Raw genomic sequence first — 21101 nt, forward strand, 5'->3', positions numbered from 1 at the left:
TGGATTCATTAACCACCGAGCCATGACAGGAACTCCCTTCACCTTGTGCGTTTTAGAGGCTCAGTGCAGGGATGGTCTGGACCAAAGAGGAACCAAGGGTTATTCACAGCTTAATGAACAATCCCTCAGTGAGTAGAATTCCCGGCTGTACTCTGGCACTGTCACTTCTTGACTCCACGTTTTGTAGGCGTGTCTGAGCCTGATCTTCTGAGCTAGACAGACACAGGTAACGCGCACTGCCTTCCCTTTCAACTGGAAGCACGGCGCCCTTGCTTCTTGGCAGGCACGAGACAGGGCTGATCCCATCCATCTCGCTGGACTGTGACAGGGGAAGGGTTGGGCACAGTGTCTGGCCCTGAGTCCAAGGCTCTCACCAAGCGGCAGCTATGACCGGTGCTACGGTGCTGCCCGCCCTGCCCTGGTTAGTCCTTAGGGGTAACAGAGTCCTGCATGTTCAGAGCAGCTTCATGGAGCTGCGCCCAGAGCCCCTCAGCGAAACACAGATCAGCATTTCTTCTAAATTGCCCCTAAGTCCCTGAGCCAGTCTCCAGTGGTCTGGCGCTAGGGATTTGCATTTCTAACCGGCATCCCAAGCCACCCTGACATACCTGAAAGTCTGAGAACCTGGGGTTTGGAGAGAGGGGCTGCCCCTCTGGAGCGTGGGGCCAGCTCTGAAGGTGCCGTCTCTAAAGCGCTAACAAAGTCCAGGCCCACCAGTCCCTTCCCCACGGGGATGCTGCTTGTCATCTCAAGGGATGGGGTTGCTCTCCAGAGAGAGGGCTCCTGTGGTCAGAGTTGGCTTTCCGTGGGCTGGCTGCCTGAGTGGAGGTGCCCTCGTTGAGAAGCGCTGTCCCCTGCGATTGGGGTCATTGGCCTGGAGTTTCCATCTTTTCCTGATTTTTTTCCCTGCCTGTGGCCCCTGCGGTTGCATGTAGCTCAGCCTTAGGTGCTCTGGAGGATTCCTGCCTGTCTCCCGGAGAGCCCCTAGCACTCTCCCAAATGAATCTGTGCTACACCTCACAGCCTCGGAGCCTGGCAGAGATCCCCCGAGCCGCGTTGGCTTGCTATGGCTCTGCTCAGACCTCCCTGACAGGACAGACCGAGGCCCTGCTCGCTGTGCGGGGCTGCCGCTCCCTGCATCAAGAGGCAGGTCCTGGGTAGGGGTGGCCCAGGCAGCCTGGGCTTGACTCTGACTTTGTGGCCACCTTGCTGGAAATGTCCCTGTGCACATCATGAGACTCTGGCCCAAGCGTCTCACGATTGGAAAAGGCAAAGGCATTCCGCAAACTGGGCCACCAAGCCTCCAGCGTGGACCCTCCGTGTCCTTTGACTTGTTTATCCTCAGCATCCTAACACCACCGTCTCCGCTCCCGTCGGATGTGCTTTCAGTCATGCTCCGGGGCCCTAACGCTACAGTTTACAGCGCTTCCCATGGGCTGTGGGGGAAGAGCACCTAGACTGGGGCCTGGCCCAGAGCAGGAGCTCCGTTTCGTGTCAGCTGCCGCCACCGTCCTCTTTGGGATTGAAAGGACTGGTGAGGACGGGAGGCAGGTCCCTTTGCTCCAGGCCCCTGCGGCGGACATCCGGGCGGGCGGCAGAGCTGCCCTCTGGGATTGGGAAGATGAAGCCAGAAGCTTGTAAGGGTGAGCTTGGTGGAGAGCCACTCTTGCCTTCTTCTCCTTCGGAGGAGGGCAGAACAGTGCCCTGCTGCCTCTGCCAGCGTCCCCTTGAGGGCGTGGCCACACGTAGCCGGAGCATCGCCCCACATTCCCGCCTGCAGGCTGCGCCGGGCTCTTCAGGAATCACGGTCTATCGTCTCTGAATCACACTGCTGGGGAGTGGTTTGCAGAGATTCCCAAGTTTGTAATTAAAACAATGGAGAAACAATTTTCACTGTAGGGAAAAAAAAAAAAGTATAGCTGAACAGGAAATCTCTTTTAAGCAGATGTTGTGCTGTGCGCCCTGTAGAAATACTCTTTTGTCATCAGCCCAGCACAGTTATCTCAAGGCTTGAGAGAAACTCAGGGAACCTCTTTTCTCCTAACCCAGCGTTTTTCAGCGCCTAATATCATTTCACATTTAAAGGTGACAGCAATATCTTTAACGTTTTTCTATTGGATTAATAACGTTTAATGTTCGAAGCAATAAAGCGAAATGTTTTCGTGAGGGTGCTTTATATCACTGGCGGAAAATTCAAGTTTAAAGAAAAAAAGAGAGAGAGAGAGAGAGAGAGACCACACACACAAAGTAATAGATGTCGAGAGCCATAAACCCGAAAGGGCGTGGAGGTGGTTTCTTGGAGCCGGTGGGTGTGGGTGTGCAGGGCGTGAACCCCGCCCCGCCTGGCGCCAGGAGGGGCATCTGCTCTCGGGGGGCCGGGAGCGCTAGGCGGGTGCCCTCGCCCACCCCCCCAGCCGCGGAATATGACAATGTTAGCATTTTTCATGTCCCTGACGTTACCATTAATAAAGCAATGATCCAAAAGGGGCTTTGCTGAGTCTGTTCTTTATGCTCCCATCACTCACGACCAGATAATTTCACACAGGATCGTTTTAAAATTAAATGACGATAAAAACGCTCTGCTGTTCTGTGTTCACCAGTTCATAGAAGTCTATCAAGTCATTAATGTGTCATGACAAACTGCTCGATGGATACAAGAGTAATTAATTATTTGAATAAATAACAAGTTGAACTTGGGGCTTTGAACCACAATGACACACGCATCCCATTAAGGGCGTCTTGGAACCTTTCAGGGCGCTGGTACGAAGAGTTAAAATGCAGGCCAGGGTGTTGGAAATGATGAAAAACAATTTTGTAAACACAGGGTAACATTTTACAGGGAGAAAGCCAAAGTGTCACGTTTCCATGCCCACATGGAGTTCGGTGTTAAAAGTTCTCTGGCTGCGGCCATTTCACGATACCACTTCATCAGTGATGATTTCAGAGAACAATTATACAGATTTTCATAATCACCATTAATCTCTGCATATTTTTCAAGATAATTACAGCAATTATTATTTAGCTTTCTCTTTTATATGCCCATTGTGGAAAGGAACAAGTGCTTATTACACTGGATAGTTCAAAGAACCCTGGATTAAATTCTTTGTCATCTCTGTGCTCATTATTTCAACTCGTGTTGCCGCTGAAAGTTCATCAGCTCCAGAAATGAGAGCCGTATTAGCAGGCTCTATTATTAAATCTTAAGGCTGAGCTCTGAGCGTGGTTAGCGTAGATGGCTGAATTGTTCGTCGGTGGGACTGCTGGGTTCGGTTGGAATTACTGTCAGGTGGCAGGCGATGCCGGTGACAGGTGGAGTCGGAGATGGGTGGCAGCCTCACACCCATTTTCCATGAGAGACTCACGAAGTGAACTCCCAACCAATATTTAGAGAATACATTTCGGTGACATGCCCTTTAAAGGTTAATATTAAATCTGAAACCTGGGTAATTTGTGGCATTGTACTTCAGAGACACAGCGAGCAGATAGAAGGGAGCCCACCCCTCAGGATTCCAGATCAAAGCAGGCGTCAGCCCAGACCTCCGCTTTGTCTCAGGCTGCTCCTTTTTGCCGGTCCGTCAGGGCCACGTTTGGGAAGCATGACATGCTGCTTGCAAGAGAAGGTGTTTCCTGGGGAAAAGCCCCTTGAACATTCTGCTGGCTAGAGGGCACCCCTGTATAGATCGGGGTGTGCCCTGTGCCAGCTACGGTGGTAATTCTGTCGCCCCCGGCCATCACACACCCTCTGCGAAGGCCAGAGCCTGCCCGCCTCAGAGGCTGCAAGTCTGCTACCTGAGGGGAAGGAAGGCCAGGCCTTTGGTTTTGAACTGGAAAACCCCAGTGTTTGAGCTTTTCTGTACAGCGAGACAAATAGAAGTCACAGAAGTACGTTTTTTTTTTTCTCTTGAAGTGGAGTGTTGGTATACAGTTATGACGCGGTTCGAAGGCACACAGGCAGTGCAGTCTCTCCTGGACATGCGTTGGACTTGGGTTGCTGTGAGACTCTCCGTAGCAGGTCCCTCTTTGGTCCAGGTCTGTCTATCAGGGTGGCCAGGCTTTTGGAATCACCAGGCAGCTTGGGGAGGATGGAGCCCGGGGCCTCCCGTGGTGACCCACCGCCCCATTCAAGGCCCGCCCCCGCCCCAGGGCTCAGGCCTTGAGCTTATCCTAGATTCTTCCCTTCATGTGGTGTGGGGTGGGGGTGCCCAGGTCCCACTAATCGTGATCAGAAGATCTCTGTGCTGTGGTGCCAAACTCATTTGTACCATTTTTTGTTCATCTGTAAGTGGTCTCTCGGTTATGACCCCTTTCCAGTTTGTGGGACGCTCGGGCCTGAGGGTCTGTTGGCAAAGCACTGGGGCAAATAAACAAGCAGTTAAAAGCTTCCTCGTTGATCCTGAAGGACAGGAGTTAGAATGTCCCTTTTTCACAGAGGCCTAAAGAATTCTCATCTCGAAACCCGACTTTCTTCTGGAATGTGGCCTTGCCTCGATCGTCACCTCATCCCTGCAGGCCTGGACCAGCCGGAGCTCGGGATCTGGGGAAAGACACTGGGACAGACCCTGGGATAGTGCGCAGTAGCAGGTGCGCGCGAGGCCGCGGACTGTGATGAGTGACGGCGTGAGAGGGCCCCGCAGGGTACCTGGGGGCTGGTTTGGGGGCTCCCAGGCAGGAATGGGCTCTTGAGGCCGAGCGTACAGCAGGGAGAAGGGCAGATCACATCCAGATGGACTTGGTCAGGAAGTGGTGAGTAGCTTGGGGTAGTGAGATCCTGAGATCCCGCGGTGTAGGCAGCCAGGATGGGGGGGGGGGGGGGTGCGGCTGCACCGCAAAGCCAGGTCAGGGTCAGCCTGCGAGGGCCTGGCCTTTGCACAGGAGCCTATAAACTGGAGGGAACAGCTGAAGATCTTAAGTAAAGGAATTGCGCAAGGAGACCTGCACTGAAAGCGAACCCCGAAGATCTGTCTTGGGCATGAGCGGTGTCTCCCAGGGGAGAGCGCCCAGCAGACACCGCCCGAGGTGGTTCCTTACCGTCGTCTGCTGTTCGTACCTTCCATTCACTTGCTCGCCCTTCGAGGCTCCACCTCCGGGCTGCCATTCTTAGGCGACTTCTCCGTGCTGCGTGGTGTTCCCCTCTTCCTCGTGGGGTGGGAGGGCAGCGGACCCGGGAGGGCTCCCTTCTGCACCAGCTTCGTGTCCCCGACCAGTCCCTTCCCTCCTGGGCCTCCCACCCTTTGACAGACAGGGAGATGGTCACACCTCCTGGGGCCACTAGGAGGTTTAAGTGGGCACGTCACCTGGACAGACGCCCCTCCAGAGTGGGGTTGCCCTCCGGAGTGGGGGTGAGGACTGGCTGCAGACACCCAGAGGCCCTGGGACACCATCCCTCCCTGCCCTGTGACTCCAGGGCTGGGAGGGGAGGCCCCTGGCTCAGAACCTGCTGTGACCCTTCGTGATGGTTGCTTGGTGAGAGGAGGTCAGCTGCTGGCTGCAGTGGGCCAGGCGTGGGGCGGTTTGTGAATTGTACCTTCTGAGGTTTAACTCCAGGTCTCATCACCTGTGCGTAGACTCAGGTTTGTGAGACAGAAGAAGGGCCGGGCTGGGAGCCGTCTTTGACATCGTCTGATCCTAGGCCGTCACGTGCTGGTTTTAGCACCTATTGACTTTGTAATGCCAGCCTTCTTCAGTATTTCTTCGTTGACATTTTATTGTAAGGCAGAGCTTTCCGTTATCCCCAGTTTGTGCAAATTAGTGCATGCTTTTTTTCTTTTTCCTTTTTTTTTTTTTTTTTTTTTTTTTTTTTCCGCTGTTTAGGGCCGCACCTGAGGCATATGGAAGTTCCCAGGCTACAGGTCGAATTGGAGCTGCAGCTGCCCGTCTACACCACAGCCACAGCAACACGGGATCTGAGCCTCGTCTGTGACCTACATCGTAGCTCACAGTAACACTGGATCCTTAACCCACTGAGCAAGGCCAGGGATCGAACCCACATCCTTGTAGACACTTTGTTGGGTTCTTAACCCACTGAGTCACACAACAGGAACTCCCGTACTATTGAATTCTTAGATATTATCATTATTTATCTTGATGCTCAAGTTTTTTCCCTATTTAGCCAGCGGGAGCCCCTTTCGGCTGGCTCTTGTGTCCTTTTGCTGCCTTTCTCTGATCCTCTGAGAACCTTTACCTTCCGGCACAATGGGCTGTCCCAGCTGTGTTCCTCCCCTGCCCAGCCCCGAGGCAGCCGCTTCAGAGGCCCCGGTCCCATCAGAGGAGAACCCTGGAAATCAAAACCTGGGCACTGGCTGTGCTCATCACCCTCAAGGTGCCATAGCTTCTCCCTCTGCAGAGAGAAATGAATGTGCACACGTGTACGTTTGAGCACATGTACGTACATGTAAATGCACACGTGTGTATACACAGCCTGCTCATTAAAGCCGCGTTTATCCCGACTCCTCCGGCTGTTGATCCAGCATCACGGATCCCTCCCAACCTTCCTCCCGTTGCTCTGCCAGCTTTTCTTCCTCGGCCTGAGCCTCAGCTGTCGGCGTTCCTTGGTATTCTGTCCTTGGCCTGCCTCTCTCCTCGGCCGTGTTTTCTTCCCAGAATGTCCTACCTCCCCTCACGTCCTCCGTTATCACAGTGCTGGTACCTCCCAGACGCTTCTTCAGGCCCCACTCCTGGGCTTCCGTCCTGGGCCATTCGCACCAACCAGCCTTGCGTCCTCGGGTGTCTCACAAGACCTTCAAACGAATGCATCCCGATGGAGCCCACCGGCTTACCCCGCGGTTTCCCTCAGCCCCAGGCCCCTACATCAGCACCTGGCTGACCCTCCCAGCTCTTTCCGCTGAACCTCAGGCACCCTGACCCTCCCCTCCTACCGTGTCCTTCCACAGCCCATCGCAGGGTCCCTTAATTCTGCCATCCAAATGTCCTTCCACTTGTCCCCGCTCCTCCATTCTTTCGGTCTCGGTCCTCGTCCAGGCCACCAGCATCCCTTGATTTACCGTCAGAACCTCCTCCCAGGGACCTTGCTTCCAGCCGCTCTTCTCCCAGTCTGTTCCTCTCCACAGCCTGGGGGTCATTCCTAGAATATAAATACAACATATTTCGCTCTCTCCAGTGCGAAAACCCTTCAGTGGCTCCCCAGGGACCTCACAGTGACATTCAGGCCACTTTACGTGGCATCCAGGACTCCTCATGAGCTGGCCTTTGGTTGTCTCTCCATTCTTACTTCTCTGCACCTGTTTTGGAGACTGTGATCTATAGTATAGCATCCCCTGTCCGGAAACTCTGACGGGGGGAGAAGGCAAATTGCAGAACAGTTAGTTATGCTCTGATGCTATTTGTATTAAAAACACAGGCACATATCCCTCAAAATCTGTATTTCTTCTACACATGCAAACACATATGTAAGCCATAGGAAACAGGGTGGGGGAACCCCAAGAACTGTGTGCAGACCACTCCCACGACTGTCCCGGAGGCGGGCCCTCGGGCTCTGGATTCAGGGGGCATTTTAACAAAGCTAGACTAGGAGTTCCCACTGCGGCTAAGTGGTAGCAAACCTGACTAGTTCATTGCATCCATGAGGATGCCGGTTTGATCCCTGGAGCCCAGCTCCATAGGTGAAGGGTCAGGTGTTGCTGTACCCTGTGGTGTAGGTCACAGGTGCATCTCGGATCCCAAGTTGCTGTGACCGTGTCATTGGTCGGCAGCTACAGCTCAGATTCGACCTCTAGCCTGGAAACCTCCACATGCCAAGGGTGCGGCCCTAAAAAGGAAGAAACCAAACAAAGAAACCATAGCTGGACTATTAGAACTGTTTCTTTAGAAAATGTATTTATTAATCAGTTTGAAAAAAAAAAAAAAACTTAAAAATATACACGAGTTGGTTTTGAGAAGGGGAGAAGAGCCGTGGAAAAGAAAGTGCAACTTTCCGGCCTGGGGCCTGAGCCTGGACCAGGCCTGTCCCTTCTCCGTCAAGGCTTTGCCTCTGTAACAGGACAGTGGCTGTTTAGACCATGCCTGCCCTCAGCAGTAATGTGGTTGCGCCTGGTGACAGCACATCTGCATCGGCCCCTCAGTTCTGCTCTTCATTCTTCACTTGCAAAGCCCCTTTTCTTGGCCTCGAGCTGTCCGAGGGCTTTGTGTGTCCACTGTGGGCAGAAGGTGTGAACACAGGTGATGGTGACTCACCTGGAGCCCCTGGGCAGCTAGCAAGGAGAAGTGTCACTTAAATGGATTTCGTCTTTACTTTGAACGAAATGCAGTTGGTCTCTGCCCCAAATCAATACGTACTGATAAAGTTTCAAAATGCATTTCTACAGCAGTGAGAATGTTCCATTCATATATTTAGAGTCCCTTATGGGCGTGGAGCGTGGCCCAGCCTCTGTGGGTTCCCACCCTCCCAGCAGAGACCTGAGGTGGCTATTCTGCTGCAAGGCCCCCTGCAGGAGGGTTAGGAGGGCCGGAGGGTGGGGGCCCTGGAGGGAGAAGGGCTCAGGACTAAGGTGACAGTTACTGTTAGGCGGTAGGTGTTTCAGAGGGCAGCTTTCTTCTCTTTGCTTTAGGGGCTTTTTTCCTGAGGACATTGAGCCCCTGGGCCAAGCTGGGACCTTGTGGGGCTTAACCTGCGACAGCAGCAGAGTAGACGCCAGGAGAGCCAAGGCCAGGGTGCTGGTGGGGCCCTCCTGGGCAGGCTGCACTTCTCTGCCTCCAGAAGCCTTTAGAGCAGGAGCCACAGCCTCGGGTGCCATGATTTAGTTGGACACACTTGCATTTTTGCATAAAAGCAGAGAGAGAAAAAGGCCTGCCTTGGAAGGCTTTTCCTCCAGTGCAGGAGGGATGGTGATGGTGACAGTTTGTGCCTGGGCTCTCTGCTTTTCTCTCCTTCAGACTTCACAGCGTCCAGGTAATATTTCCTTCCTCCTGCAGGTGAGGAAACAGACACGGAGAGGAAACCGCTTGTCCTAAGTCAGAGGTGGGGTGGGACCTGGCCTGGGCCCCTGCCCTGAAGAAGGGGAGGCCTGCTGTGCCTGCCGCAGGCCCGCCGTGCTGCCCAGGGGCGTGGCCGCCCCCGTTAGGGAGGACCGTGTGTGACGGTGCTCCCGACTCGCTGGTCCTGCTCGCTGGTCGGGCCCGGGCCCTCCTTCCGCCCACAGAGCCGCCTCGTGCGTGGGACTCGGGGAGCGCTCGCTGTGGCTGGCAAATCGCTGCTTTTGGCGTGTGAATAGCATGGCAAAACAAATTACTTTGGGGCTTTAGAAGGAAGTCGTTGGCCTTGGGTAGGCTCCGTTGGAATGTCACCTAGCGGACACTCTGGGGGCATCCACGGCTCTCTTCCAAGGAGTATCCCCCAAGTGAAATCACCAAGAAGGCAGACCGGGCTTGGTGTTTTGGTTTGCAAATGAGTTTTGAGAAATGGCCTTGAGATCTGGAGTTGTTGGCATTCTTCCCATCACAAATTGTAAAGGACTTTTGAAACACAGCAGGAAAGGGAAGAAGAAAGGCCCGGGTTGCTGGTTATTTACAACCCAAGCCCCAAGCAGGTACGTGGAATGAAAGGCCTCCCACCATTCCAACGGCATTTAATTTCATTCTGAAAACGCCTGGCTGCCAATAAGCCGTGTCGTTCACCATCAGCGCTGCAAGGACTTGCGAGGAACTGTGACCAGGTTCACTTAACACCACTCGGTGACTGTAAGCAGATAACAAATGAGATGCTGGTAATGCAGTCTTTCTGGGTTTTGGTTTTTGTTTTTGTTTTTTGGGTTTTTTTTTTTTTTTTTTTTTTGCTTCTAAGGGCCACACCCGCAGCATATGGAAGTTCCCCTGTAGGGGTCGATGGAGCTGCAGCTGCCAGCCTACACTATAGCCTCAGCAACGCAGGATCCTTAACCCATGTCCTCAGGGATACTAGTTGGGTTCATCACCTCTGAGCCACAATGGGAGCTCCTAGTCCTTTCTTTTCTTTCTTTCTTTTTTTTTTTTTAAATTTTGCATTGTTTACCATGTGACAGTATGACCCTCTTTATCAAGCGTGTTGCAATTAATACATGTGTCGATGGGAGTATTTCCTCGTGGAGGAAGGAATCAGCAGGCCTGACCACGGTGACGTGACGGGGTGGTCCGGGGCTCAGTGCCCTTGGGAATTGGGCAGCAGTGGGTTCGTGTTGGACCCGAAGTCCAAGGGCGTGTGTGTGGAGGGGAGGACCAAGGGATGGCTCTGAGGGGTCGCCTTGGCGAGTAAAAGTCATGGTTCCCATGCGAAGGGAAGACGCAGGCCGTGACCCTGTCCTGCTGCCAGGCAGAGTTCCTATGGATTCATGGCAGAGCTGTTTGTGCCAGCAGGAATCCAATTTTATGTCCAAATATGGTGTGCACATCAGGCTGCTTCCCTCAGGGAGAGCAAAGGCAGGTAGCCCGGTCAGTTGGGGGGGCGGGGATCACCCCCCCACCCCACCCCCCACCCCCGGTTTCCTTCTTTAAGCTGGGGGGTGGTATTAACACAGGAGCAGATTAGAGCTTTATTTGTTTAAACCTTGCAGATTCTGTAAGCATTCACAATCCTCCTGACTTGTAGCGCCTGATTGTAAAAAGAACAGTTGAATGAGCTCATTGTTTCCTGGTTTTTTTCTTTAATGTATTTTACAAACACTCTGGTGACAGGCCTGACACACTGATTTCTATGTACTCGCACTTCAGTTTGGGATTACAGCATTAATAACAGAGTTCCATGCATCATGCCATTTTTAAGCATGATCGTTATGATAAAGGGCATATACTTAATTACAGGCCTGCTTAATTACAGCTCTGTTGAAGCTCGTTTGTTTAGGAGAATGCTAATTGCGCCACGGAGCCCGCGGCACATCCTTGCTTTCATCTGCTGTATGTGCCGCTTGGTGCCGAGGATCAGCGTTTTGTTAAAACTGCCACCCAAAATAAAATTGAAAAAGAAGCAACAAAGGAAGAAGAAGGGGGAAGCACTGTCCTGGTCTTGAAAGAAAGCCTGCCTGGCGAGGCGCTCGAGGTCGGAGCAGAAGCCCGCGCTGGCCCAGGGCCCCCTTCACCATCACAGCAGCCCCTGCACGACTGCTGTTGTCTCCGTTTAACCCACCGGACACACAGTGGGCCCACACGCCTGCTGCCCGCCACACCGCTGCAGCGCCAGCACCAGCTGGGCTCTGGGCTTGAATCCTGGCCCCATCAAGCGTAGCTCCTCCCAAGCCAGGTTTCCGTATATACCTTGTGCGTGATCATTTTCAGGGCTGAGTCACTTGATCCGTGTCCACTACTACTAGTATGTGGTCAGCCGGTGCAGTTGCCTTGCTTTTGTCTCTTTCCAGCCTAGGGCTGGGCCACAAGAGGTGTCACCTCCGAGGTTTGGGCAGCTGAGGGCTCCGGGCCCCAGGAATGCCCCCTTTCGCACCAGTGAGGAAAGGACGGACTTCTCTGTCGTCCTTCTGGGTTGTGGCCACAGGTTGGTCAGGCCATGTCTGTGTGAGGACCGCATACAAACCCCAGGCTGAGGGGGAGAGGAGGTTGAGGGGACGGGCCTGTACCCCTAAGCCGAGGCTCCGTGAGAGCTGGGCCCGCTTGTCACGGCTCTGCACCTGCACCGTGTGTGTCACTCTGGGGAGGACTCTGCCATGGCCTGAACGCTAGGAGGAGGATCCCGGCCTCCCGGTGCTAAAAGAAGAGCAAGGACAAACACTGGCCAAAGCGAGGGCAGAGGGAAGGAAGCGCGGCTCCTCCCCACAAAGCCAGGACGGGGATGATCCATGAGGCTCCTTTGGAGCACGTGAAAAATGTGTGCCATTCTGTGGTGTAAGCCAGCAGCTGCGGCGCCGAGTCGACCCCTAGCCTGGGAACTTCCATGTGCCACGGGTGCGGCCCTAAAAAGACAAAAAAGAAGAAGAAAGAAAAATGTGTGCCATTGATTTTCAGAATGATGCTTGGCAAACCTCTCGTTATCTTAAGATATGGGAAGGCTAGCCAGATAACGAGAATAGAAATGGATGGGATGGAATCAGAAAGGGATTCAGCCGTCCCCCGTCCCGCAGCGCAGCTTCCTACCCAAGGTGCAGAATCCCTCCCTGACTCCCCAGGTGGTCATCTGTCCGGCTGGGCCCTCCCCTCCCCGGCTCTGCGCCCCCTCCCTGCCTCCCATCTTCCCCAGAGGAGGGCAGGGTCTCCCCTCGGAACTGTGCCTGCCCCCCTTCCTGGGATGGCCGTGAGAGCACCAGCAGGCATTTGATGACGCCTGCCTTCAAGGCTTCGCTCCTCTGGACCAGAGCCCCGTCTCCCTGTGCTTCCTGTGTGCTGGGCTCTCGGCGTGAGCAGAAGTGGGCAAGTCGGTGGCATCTCAGGCCTTTCTGGAGCAGCAGATCGGATGGCCTCCTCTGCTCCCTTCCTGCTGCCTCAGGTCCCCTGCCATCCCTAGGCTGCCCCTGGGAAGGCAGCCCTAACTCTGAGCAGACCAAGGGGGGCAGCTTCGTCCCACTGGCACCAGGGCTGCCCCGCTCACCGGGATGCCCCTCCGCCCCTCTGAAGAGTCAGGTCCTGGTACTGATTTACCCCCCTGCAGACGCATCTTTTTTCGTGTCTCCCACTGTCGGTCCAGCATGAACACCTCTTTCGTTCCATCTAATACAGTTGGTGTTTTGGACCTAAAGTGCAGGGTGTAACAGGGACCTTTAGTAAATTCCATCTGCTAAGTTTAGCCCATGACCCCGACTTTTTGAGACCTTAATTGGCTTTCTCTCTGTTACCCAGTTTATAGACTGTCCCCCTCAGCCGCCTACTGGATAAAGCCTACTGTGCATGTCTTCATTGAAGTAATTGATAACGCCCCGGGCACCCTCCAGAGAGGTCGCTCGAGGTCAACGTGTGTCTATTAATCAGCTTCTCGAACGTCTAGTCCAAGCAGTTATGGGTTCTCCTACCCTTAGCGTCATCCGCCCATGTTTATCCATCTTCTCCATGTGGGTAACATGAGACATTTGTCAAATGCTTTGCTAAAATCTGCGTTCTTTCAGCCTCCCGTAATCTTGGCTATGCTAGAATTTTTAAATAAATGGAACATGGTTGGCAGGTCATCTGTTTAGCAAACTCTCACCGGCTCCTGGGGACTCGGGCTCCCTTTTCAGGGACCCTGAGGGTGTCACCATCACTGTTCCTCTCAGCCAGCTTCCGTCCAGGGGCTTTGGCCATGGGACCCTACGGACTTGCTTTCTTTTCATCCAAGATTGTGCAAGTCTGTTTTCTAGATGATTACGGGAGCATTTGGCTGTGCCCATCCTTCTCTCAGCAACTGGCAAAGTGATAACTTATTTCCAAATTCCCATCTCCCTCCCTCCACCAGCCAGCTCCACTCCAGATCGGATTAGGTCCATGGTCCTCCGACCATCTCCTCTGCCGCTGAACCCCCTCCGGAGAGCGTGGCCCCCAGTCCCGAAGGCGCCCTCACTGCGGCCTCTTACCTCTCAGACGGTCTTAGGGCTGCATCTTCCTTTTCTCCTCTCACGTGTCTCCCAGGCTGCAGCCCCACTACAGGGGGCGCTGAGCCCCCTGTGCTGGAACAGGAACACAGAGGTGGCTCACACAGGGACAGCCGGAGGCCCATGACCAGGAGAGGAGATGCAGCCCCGGCCAGGCACCCAGGGAGCAGGCAGGGCTTTGGGGACAGCTCCCTGCAGGACACTCAGCAGACCCAGCAGGATGGCGGGGAGCAGACGTAGGTGAAGGGGAGGGCAGGGAGCACCGCCCTTGGAAACCCTCCATCCCTTCCCTCCGGCCACAGGCTGACTGCCGGCCTCCTTCCCTCCCTCCCGCCCAGCGCTCCCCAGGCCCCTCACTTCCCGAGGTAACCAGGCCACCTTACCCCTTTCCAGAACACAAGTTTCCTGAACACACACTGTCATTTAGACAGAAACAGCTGCCGCCAGTGAGGAGGGAGATCTTCACCATATCTTAACCAAAAACACCCAGACTCTAAATCGGCCTTGAAACACCCAGGGCAGGAAGCCTAGTGGATAAATGATCAGCATTCTCAGCTTAGTGATGCAGCCGAAGGCGTGCTCGCTGGAAACTGCTCCCTACGCATTTGGCCAGCCTGCTTCCCGAGCACAGGAGGGAGTTCTGCCCTGGGGCCCTGCCGCCTGTCCTGTGGGCAGAGAAAAGCCAGGAAAGAGGTACTCATGCAGAGAGCTGAGAGTGACACAGGCAAGGCAGGTGACAGTGGGGGCTGTGAGAATTTGAAGGAGAGAGAAAGTGGGCTGTGGCTGCCTGACTTGGGGCGGCCAGGAGGGCGGTGCCGTGATGGAGGGCGGGGGGGCTGGGAAGGAGCCGGTTCCAGAAGGCAGTGTGGGGGCTGTTTGTGCGCACGCCCACCTCCTGGCCAGTAGGTCTGATGAAAAGGAGCTCATAGAAGGGCAGCTAGATGCTCAGGGAGGGTGTGGTGGTGTCAGAGCCGTGAGAGGCCCTGGTGTGGAAGACGCAGGTGTGGTCTCAGAAATCACAGGTGTATCTCACGGAAGGGCCGAGGACTGGCCACCCCTTGCCACCTGTGTGGCGCCAGCCCCCACTCTGCGATTGATCCGAGATGCCATGGGTGCTGTGTGCCTGCCTGCCTCTGTGACTTTGGGAAGGGCGCCAGGGTCACAAGTCGGGGCCACGTTGGGTGGACGGTGGCAACTGCTGGGAGGGGCGCTTGGCCTCTTGGGCACCAGATGGGCCTGGTCCTGCCCTTCTAGAAGGCATCGTGGTCTTTCACGGCTGGTTTTTCCTACCTGTAAAGGAGCGTGTGGAGTCGTTGCACATGTGATGTGCTGTGTGAGTTTACTGTGGGTGTTCCCTCTGCTCTCTGGGGAAGTATCCCACTGTCCCCAGGGCTTAGCTGGTCCCCTTCCAGGCAGTGAGGGCAGGTCACAGGGGCCTCCGTGATGCGAAGGCTCTGACCACAGACGTCTCTGTCCGAGCCCAGTGGCCAAGCAGCCCTCCCAAGCAGGAGGGAGGCTTCCAGCGCAGCAGCTGGGGCCAGCTGTGCTACTTCTTTGTCTTCAGACTTGCCCGAGAAGTTTCATTTTTTTCTTCCCAGAAATTATGAACATAAAATGAGACATTTGGTTCATCTTACTGATCAGAGAGGATCTGCCCCAGATTTCTTTACTTTCTCTTCTTTCCTTTTCTCCTTTCTGCGTCCATGACTCTTTTATCTCTTTGGACTGAAAAAAAAAAAAAAAATTATCCACCACGTGTGTGCCAGAGGCCGATTTTCGATGTTTGGGGAAGCGACAGGGAACTGATCACTCCATTTCTTCCTGTAACCACAGGTTACCAGAAAACTATGACCTATGGCATGAGGCCACCAGGCCGTGCCAGTGGCTGGGACCAGGGAGGCCACGTTTGGCCTCTGCTCAGGCCGGGTAGAGCAGCCAGGGCCCAGGAGCACCCTTTGCCATCTCCACAACCCACCCAGCTGCCGAGTCATGCTCTGTCCTGTGCAACCTCTTCTTCCAGGTGCCAGGTTGCCACTAATGTTTATTCTGTTCATCCTGAGAGATGACATGTGGCTCCAGGCTGCAAATTTTTTTTTTTTTGTCTTTTTGCCTTTTCTGGGACCATTCCCCACAGCATATGGAGGTTCCCAGGCTAAGGGTCTCATCAGAGCTGTAGCCGCCGGCCTACGTCACAGCCACAGCTACATGGGATCCGAGCCGCGTCTGTGACCTACACCACAGCTCACGGCAGCACCGGATCCTTAACCCACTGAGTGAGGCCAGGGATCGAACCCGCAACCTCATGGTTCCTAGTTGGATTCGTTAACTGCTATGCCACAACGGGAACTCCCCAGGCCGCGATTTGACAGCAATGACCTGGGGACTGGTGGGTGTGCAGGGCTGCAGAAGGACCTGAACCACTGACCCCTTCTCCCTGTTTTTCTGTGCTAGGGACCCATCCCCCCCACCTTCTCTGTGCCCTGTTAAAACCGAGCAGATAGGTGAGCCTTCATTCAGCCTGTGACACTGGGCCCAAGACCAGGAGCCAGCGCTGGGGGCCGTGCAGCCCTGCCTGCTGAGCACTTGGGCCCCCTCTGGGCACCACGCATGTGGCTCACACCTACTCCACATGTAAGCCCGGGCACCCAAAGCCGGGCCGGGGTCCTAACCCAGTCTGTCTGACTCCAGAACCACTCTTGCCTCCAATCTGGACCTTCCCCATGGGCCCAATAGCCGGGCTGTGATTCCAGCCTCAACAGGGAGACTGTCTTGCCAACACCTCACTGCCCACCTCCTACCTGGCATGCCCTTGACCCCCTCAGCCCTCGTGCATCCCTGTCCTGCTGCTGGCCCCTCAGTGGCTCACACCACTTACAGGTCAGACCCTGGATGGGCTCTGGACCCTCCCTGCTCTGACAGTCCTTGTCTCTGCCTCTGCGTGGTGTCTGCCTCCCTCACCGGGTGTGTGGCCTGGGAGCAGGGCTGGTACCGGGCATGCGTCAGCTGAGGCCCCGCTCACCTCGGGGGCCGTGACCAGCGCGTACCGTCTGTGTCAGTATCTCACATTCCTGAACGTCAGCCGTGTCTATAATGCCATTTCCTCTCTTTTTTTCTCCTTTTGCAGCAATGGATGGTGTGCCTTTTATGATTTCAGAGAAGTTTTCCTGTGTTCCAGAAAGTGTAAGTTTCATACATGCCCCCCGCCTTCTGCCACCCCAGCTGGGCGCTCTGCTCAGCGTGCAGCACCGTGCAGGCAGCCCCCTCTCCCCGCCCCTCCCCCTGTTCGAATCACGGCTGCCCTCGTGTTCGACTCCCCACCCCAGCCTGAGCTGGGAGTGGGCCATGTTGCTTCCTGGGCCCCTTCAGCTAACGTTGCACATAGTAGGTGCTTGAGAGGTGAAAGGGAAGAAGGGATGAGGGTGGGGAAGGAGTGAGACGGACCAGCACACACACTTGGCCGCAGCCACAGCGCAGCCTGTTCCTCTCACTTGTTGTAAATGGCACTGAAATTCACTGGCTGTAAGGGTTCCTGTTTCCAAGTTGTCTTACTGATTTCTGTTATTTCTTATTTAACAATGACAATGCCCAGCAGAAAGACAGCTATGCCCCTTTCCCGTTGTCAGTGCTGCATTCCATAGTAACCACGTCCTCTGCTCGAAACCGCAGGCGTTCCTTGGTGGGGCTGGGCCTGCTAGTGCGGTTGCCCAGCAGCTGTGGGTCTCCCACCCACTGCAGGCCAGCCCTAACCCCAGGGTGCACGTGAGCAAACCGAGGCCAGGTGGGACCCCGAGCCATCTCTGGAGACAGTGACCATGTGAGCTAGCTGGACCTAAAGGCCGGAACCCAGATCTTGAGCGGATTGCACCCACCACACACAGCTGTGGGGCGCCCCGTCTGGCACTGCTGTGCCCGCCCCAGGATGGCAGGGGCCCTCCCTCAGCTGTGCGGGCCTGGTCCACGCCGGCTCAGTAGACTTGTTTCTGGGGGTCTTTTAACCCTTCCTGCAGAAGTTTGCTTTGAGTAGCTAATAAACATGAAGGCCCTCGTTTGGGCACCAGCTAAAGGATCCTTCAGTGTTTTTCTTGGATCTAGCTTAAAACCACCCAGCTTGCGATTTGACCTGCGCTGGAGTTTCCATTTTCATGAAATATAATAGGCCTCCTCTGAACCCTTCTGGTAAGCAGCTTAATCTTGAAAAACGCTCCTGACGTGACACGCGGAGCATGAGTAACTTCAGTCGACTCCACTTGGCCGCGTTGCCATGGAGACGCTGGCACCTCTCCCACCCGCTCCCTCGGAGAGGCTGTTCTGTCCTGCGCACCGGCTCCAATCGGGAAAGTTTAGTGGGGCAGTTAGAGCCTAATGATACAACAGCTGGACCTCTGCTGGATCCGGGCAGCCGGGCAGGCGGCCCTGTGCTCACGCCACTCGGGCTGGCAGCAGGAGAAAGCCAAACTGTTTTGTGGCTCCTGGCAGAGCAGCCCCAGGGGCTGAGCGCCTAATTCGGTGGCCCCATCCCAAGATTGCCCTCACGAACCAACGAACGCGGCTGCCTGGCTCTGCCGACTCAGGAAGCACTCAAGGCAGGCGGACGCGGGCCAGGCCCAGTGCCGAGTGCTCCCCTGCACGTCCCTCTTTAATCTCTCGGCAGGCCGGCCAGGAGGGCCCGCCTGCCTGAGCTGCTTTGTAACTGGAGAAGAAGTGATTGACCTGCTGCTGCATGGGGAGGAGGCCCTGAGCCCACTTAGCATCCGGGTCCTTGGGCCTCTTTTCTACCCCTCCCGGACCCCCCCCCCCCCCGCCCCCCGCCGCTGCCCGGCCCGGCTCAGGCTCCAGCTCTGCCCCCGCCTCTGCACTGCGGTTCAGAACTTGATGGCCCCAGGTTTTGTCAGGGACTCAGGTTTCTCCTGCCGTCCCCTGCTGCCAGCTGCTGGCCTGGGCTGCAGGAGGCCGGGCTGGATGCCCTCTTGGGAATACAGACAGCTAATGAGATGGTCCCAGAGGGGACTCAGACGGAGACCTCAGAGACAGGGTTGCCTCTGCACCTCATCGTGCATTTCAGCCTAGGCTTTTCTGGGCCTCCAGCTGATTCTTGTTGCTGAGTGTATTTGATTTTTCGTGTCTGTTGAAACGCCAGAATTTTCAAAGAAATAGAAAAAGTTATAGAAACCGCTTGGGCTGGGCTGCTTGCTCCCTGCCCAAAGTTATAGAAGTACCCATTACAATGCAATGTTGTCATTTTCCACCACCAGTGACTTCTCAAATGATAATTGATGGGCAGTTATTTCATTCACTTGGCATTTTCAAAGACCTGGAATTCCCTCCAGCTCCTTCCCTGATGCCAAGGAGTCCCAGGCAAGAGGCTGGCTGCCGGCCTCCTGGAGTTTCTGAGCCCTGACCCAGCACGTAGATGTGGCATCAGGGGTGTGGTGAAGCCTTGGCTATCTCTGTCCCCAAGGCTGCAGGAAGAGCAGAGAGTCAGAAGTTATTGCTGACAAGGTCTTTCAGGAGAGCCGTGACCCTCCTGGGTGCTATAGGCTAGTGCCCAAGTAGGGGTCCCTGCCAAAAGGGACCCCCGGTGACAGCTAGGTTTTCTGAGTCTGCTGCTGTTACTGGTCCATTTACCGTCACTCAACACTGCGGAGTCACACTGGTGGTTTCCTTGGGAAAGGGGTGGAGAAAACGCTACATCACATAAAGTGTTTGAAGTGTCACAAGTATTGTAAATAAAAGCAAATGTGGGGCAGCATTTTCCACCCGTTTAAAAGGATGACTTGATCTGTATTTTCAGATGCAGCCCTTTGATCTCTTGGGAATCACCATCAAATCTCTGGCAGAAATTGAAAAAGAGGTGAGCAAGCTGCCCAGGGTGGGGGCAGGCGGGGTCTGGCCAGTGCACGCTCAGCCCTGTTGGGGGTCTGTTCCAGGAACAGGAGGGTCCTGGGTGTGGGGTGATCCTCGGAGAAAGACACTTTCATTGCCCTCAAATTTATTTCTTAGAAAAGAAACTCACTTTTAATGTGTTTATGACTTCAAGTAATGTCAGAAGGTTTTACATGACAGAACAATCCGTTCTGCTTCTTTTTTTAAGAAAATATCTCATCTTCAGGAAGGTAGGGGCAGGGGTGGGCACAGACTTGGCTTTTCTTCCTTCCGTTTTATTATTTGCCACCAGGCGGGTTTGGGAAAATGTCCGAGCTGCTTCATGACTTAGAGACAGGATCAGGACACATTCCGCTGTGCTTGATAAGGCAAACCCCACTTGGCAGCCTGGCTCGGAAGAGTTTGGATGTTTTCCTAATAAAAAAGAAAGAAATCCAAGATTGGAGTGCATGTGACAACTCGGAAGAAAGAGAGTTGAAATAATGGAATCAAACTGGAGGTCAGATCGGCAGTGTTTTCCCCGCTTTCATAAGACAGCGTTAGCGTGTGTGTCGTCTTTTATGTATAGACGGTTGTTAAGCCGTCACATGCTTGCAGCCAGCTCTCCTCTGAGAGGCACATTTGTCTCAAAGATGGAAATGGTAGAACCATTTCAATATTCTCAGTTCCTCTGGGTTTTCTCCTGTATACCCAGCCAGCAAAAGCCGGTTGCATTATTGAAAGATGGCTGAAATCAAGCAAAATTGAATCAATGTAGTACAACAAATTTCTAGACCTGTCATAGCAAAAACAAGACAAAAAAGTCCCCCTTTGTCTTTGACTTTTCAGTAAATCATGAAAACCAACCTGATTGTCATCTGTAGATTTGGGGGAGTGAGCAAACTGAGGGGGAAACGTCTGGGCACCACCTCAGACATGTGCATGTGCACGGAGTTCGCATCAGCCCTGCTCAGAAGGAAGGTGGCCGGGGACGGCTCGCGGCCACCCCGCCCGGCTGCGGGCAGTGAAGCGGGGGCACGACCTGTGACCTTTCAGGATGAACATGGTCACGTGGACTTGAGGGGTGGGTCACCACCCCCCCACCCCCCCACCCCCGCTTAAAGCTGGGGTAACAGTGGGACCTATCCTGTGACTACAAGATGGACAGATGAGCACAGAGCCGCAGACGGCGAGCGCCCATGGCCGTGGCGGTGGTGTGAGTGCCAGAGACAGGGCAGCCATGAGAGGGTCACCCCTTCTCCCCTCCCGCCCTCCCAGGCTGAAACCATCCATAGCCCCATTTATTAAGCACCTGCTACGCGCTCGGCTCTGGGCCTGGGCTTGACATCAGCTTCATCATTGCTGATTCTCACCCCACGCCGACCAGGGGGCATCGTTCCTCCCCATTTGGTGGGGCAGGGATTGAGGCTGAGACGTGAAGAAATTTGCCCAAGATCACGACCCGGCGTGTTGTACCCCACATGCCCTCCGGTAGCTCCCTGCCCCCAGGCGCTGGTCTAAACACCAATACCGGGAGGCCCCTCGACCTGAGTTCTGACCCCCACTGGGCCTTCATGACATAGGAGAGAGCCCCCGTGTAGAGCCACCTTCAATTCTCTTAATTCTCTTCCCCACTGAAGGGCTGAAAATGTGTCTGGTTGAAATACGTTGCCTTGGTGTCAGGCGCTCTGCGCAGAGCCTCAGCTCTTCCTCTTCACCTCTCTGCGCCTCAGTGTCCTCCTCTGT

At 54.8% G+C, this 21101-nt stretch overlaps 1 protein-coding gene and 1 long non-coding RNA gene across 3 annotated transcripts in view; one reads left to right on the forward strand and one right to left on the reverse strand.

Annotated features, from left to right (window-relative positions):
• MVB12B (multivesicular body subunit 12B) overlaps nt 1–21101 on the forward strand; it is a 170797-nt gene that overhangs the window by 129835 nt on the left and 19861 nt on the right. For both annotated transcript variants that reach the window (XM_047768418.1, XM_047768420.1), the window contains exons 8-9: nt 16618–16673; nt 19285–19344. In XM_047768418.1, coding sequence (XP_047624374.1) covers nt 16618–16673; nt 19285–19344 — 116 coding nt within the window. The remainder of the gene's footprint in view (nt 1–16617; nt 16674–19284; nt 19345–21101) is intronic.
• Nucleotides 7883–14284, reverse strand: LOC125120360 (uncharacterized). The gene is made up of 3 exons (XR_007133305.1): nt 13877–14284; nt 13476–13568; nt 7883–9691 (listed from the first exon to the last, which is right to left on the reverse strand). It is a non-coding gene; the product is annotated as an uncharacterized LOC125120360 (long non-coding RNA).

Source organism: Phacochoerus africanus, chromosome 2 (genome assembly GCF_016906955.1).
Source record: "Phacochoerus africanus isolate WHEZ1 chromosome 2, ROS_Pafr_v1, whole genome shotgun sequence".
Classification (NCBI taxonomy): Eukaryota; Metazoa; Chordata; class Mammalia; order Artiodactyla; family Suidae; genus Phacochoerus; species Phacochoerus africanus.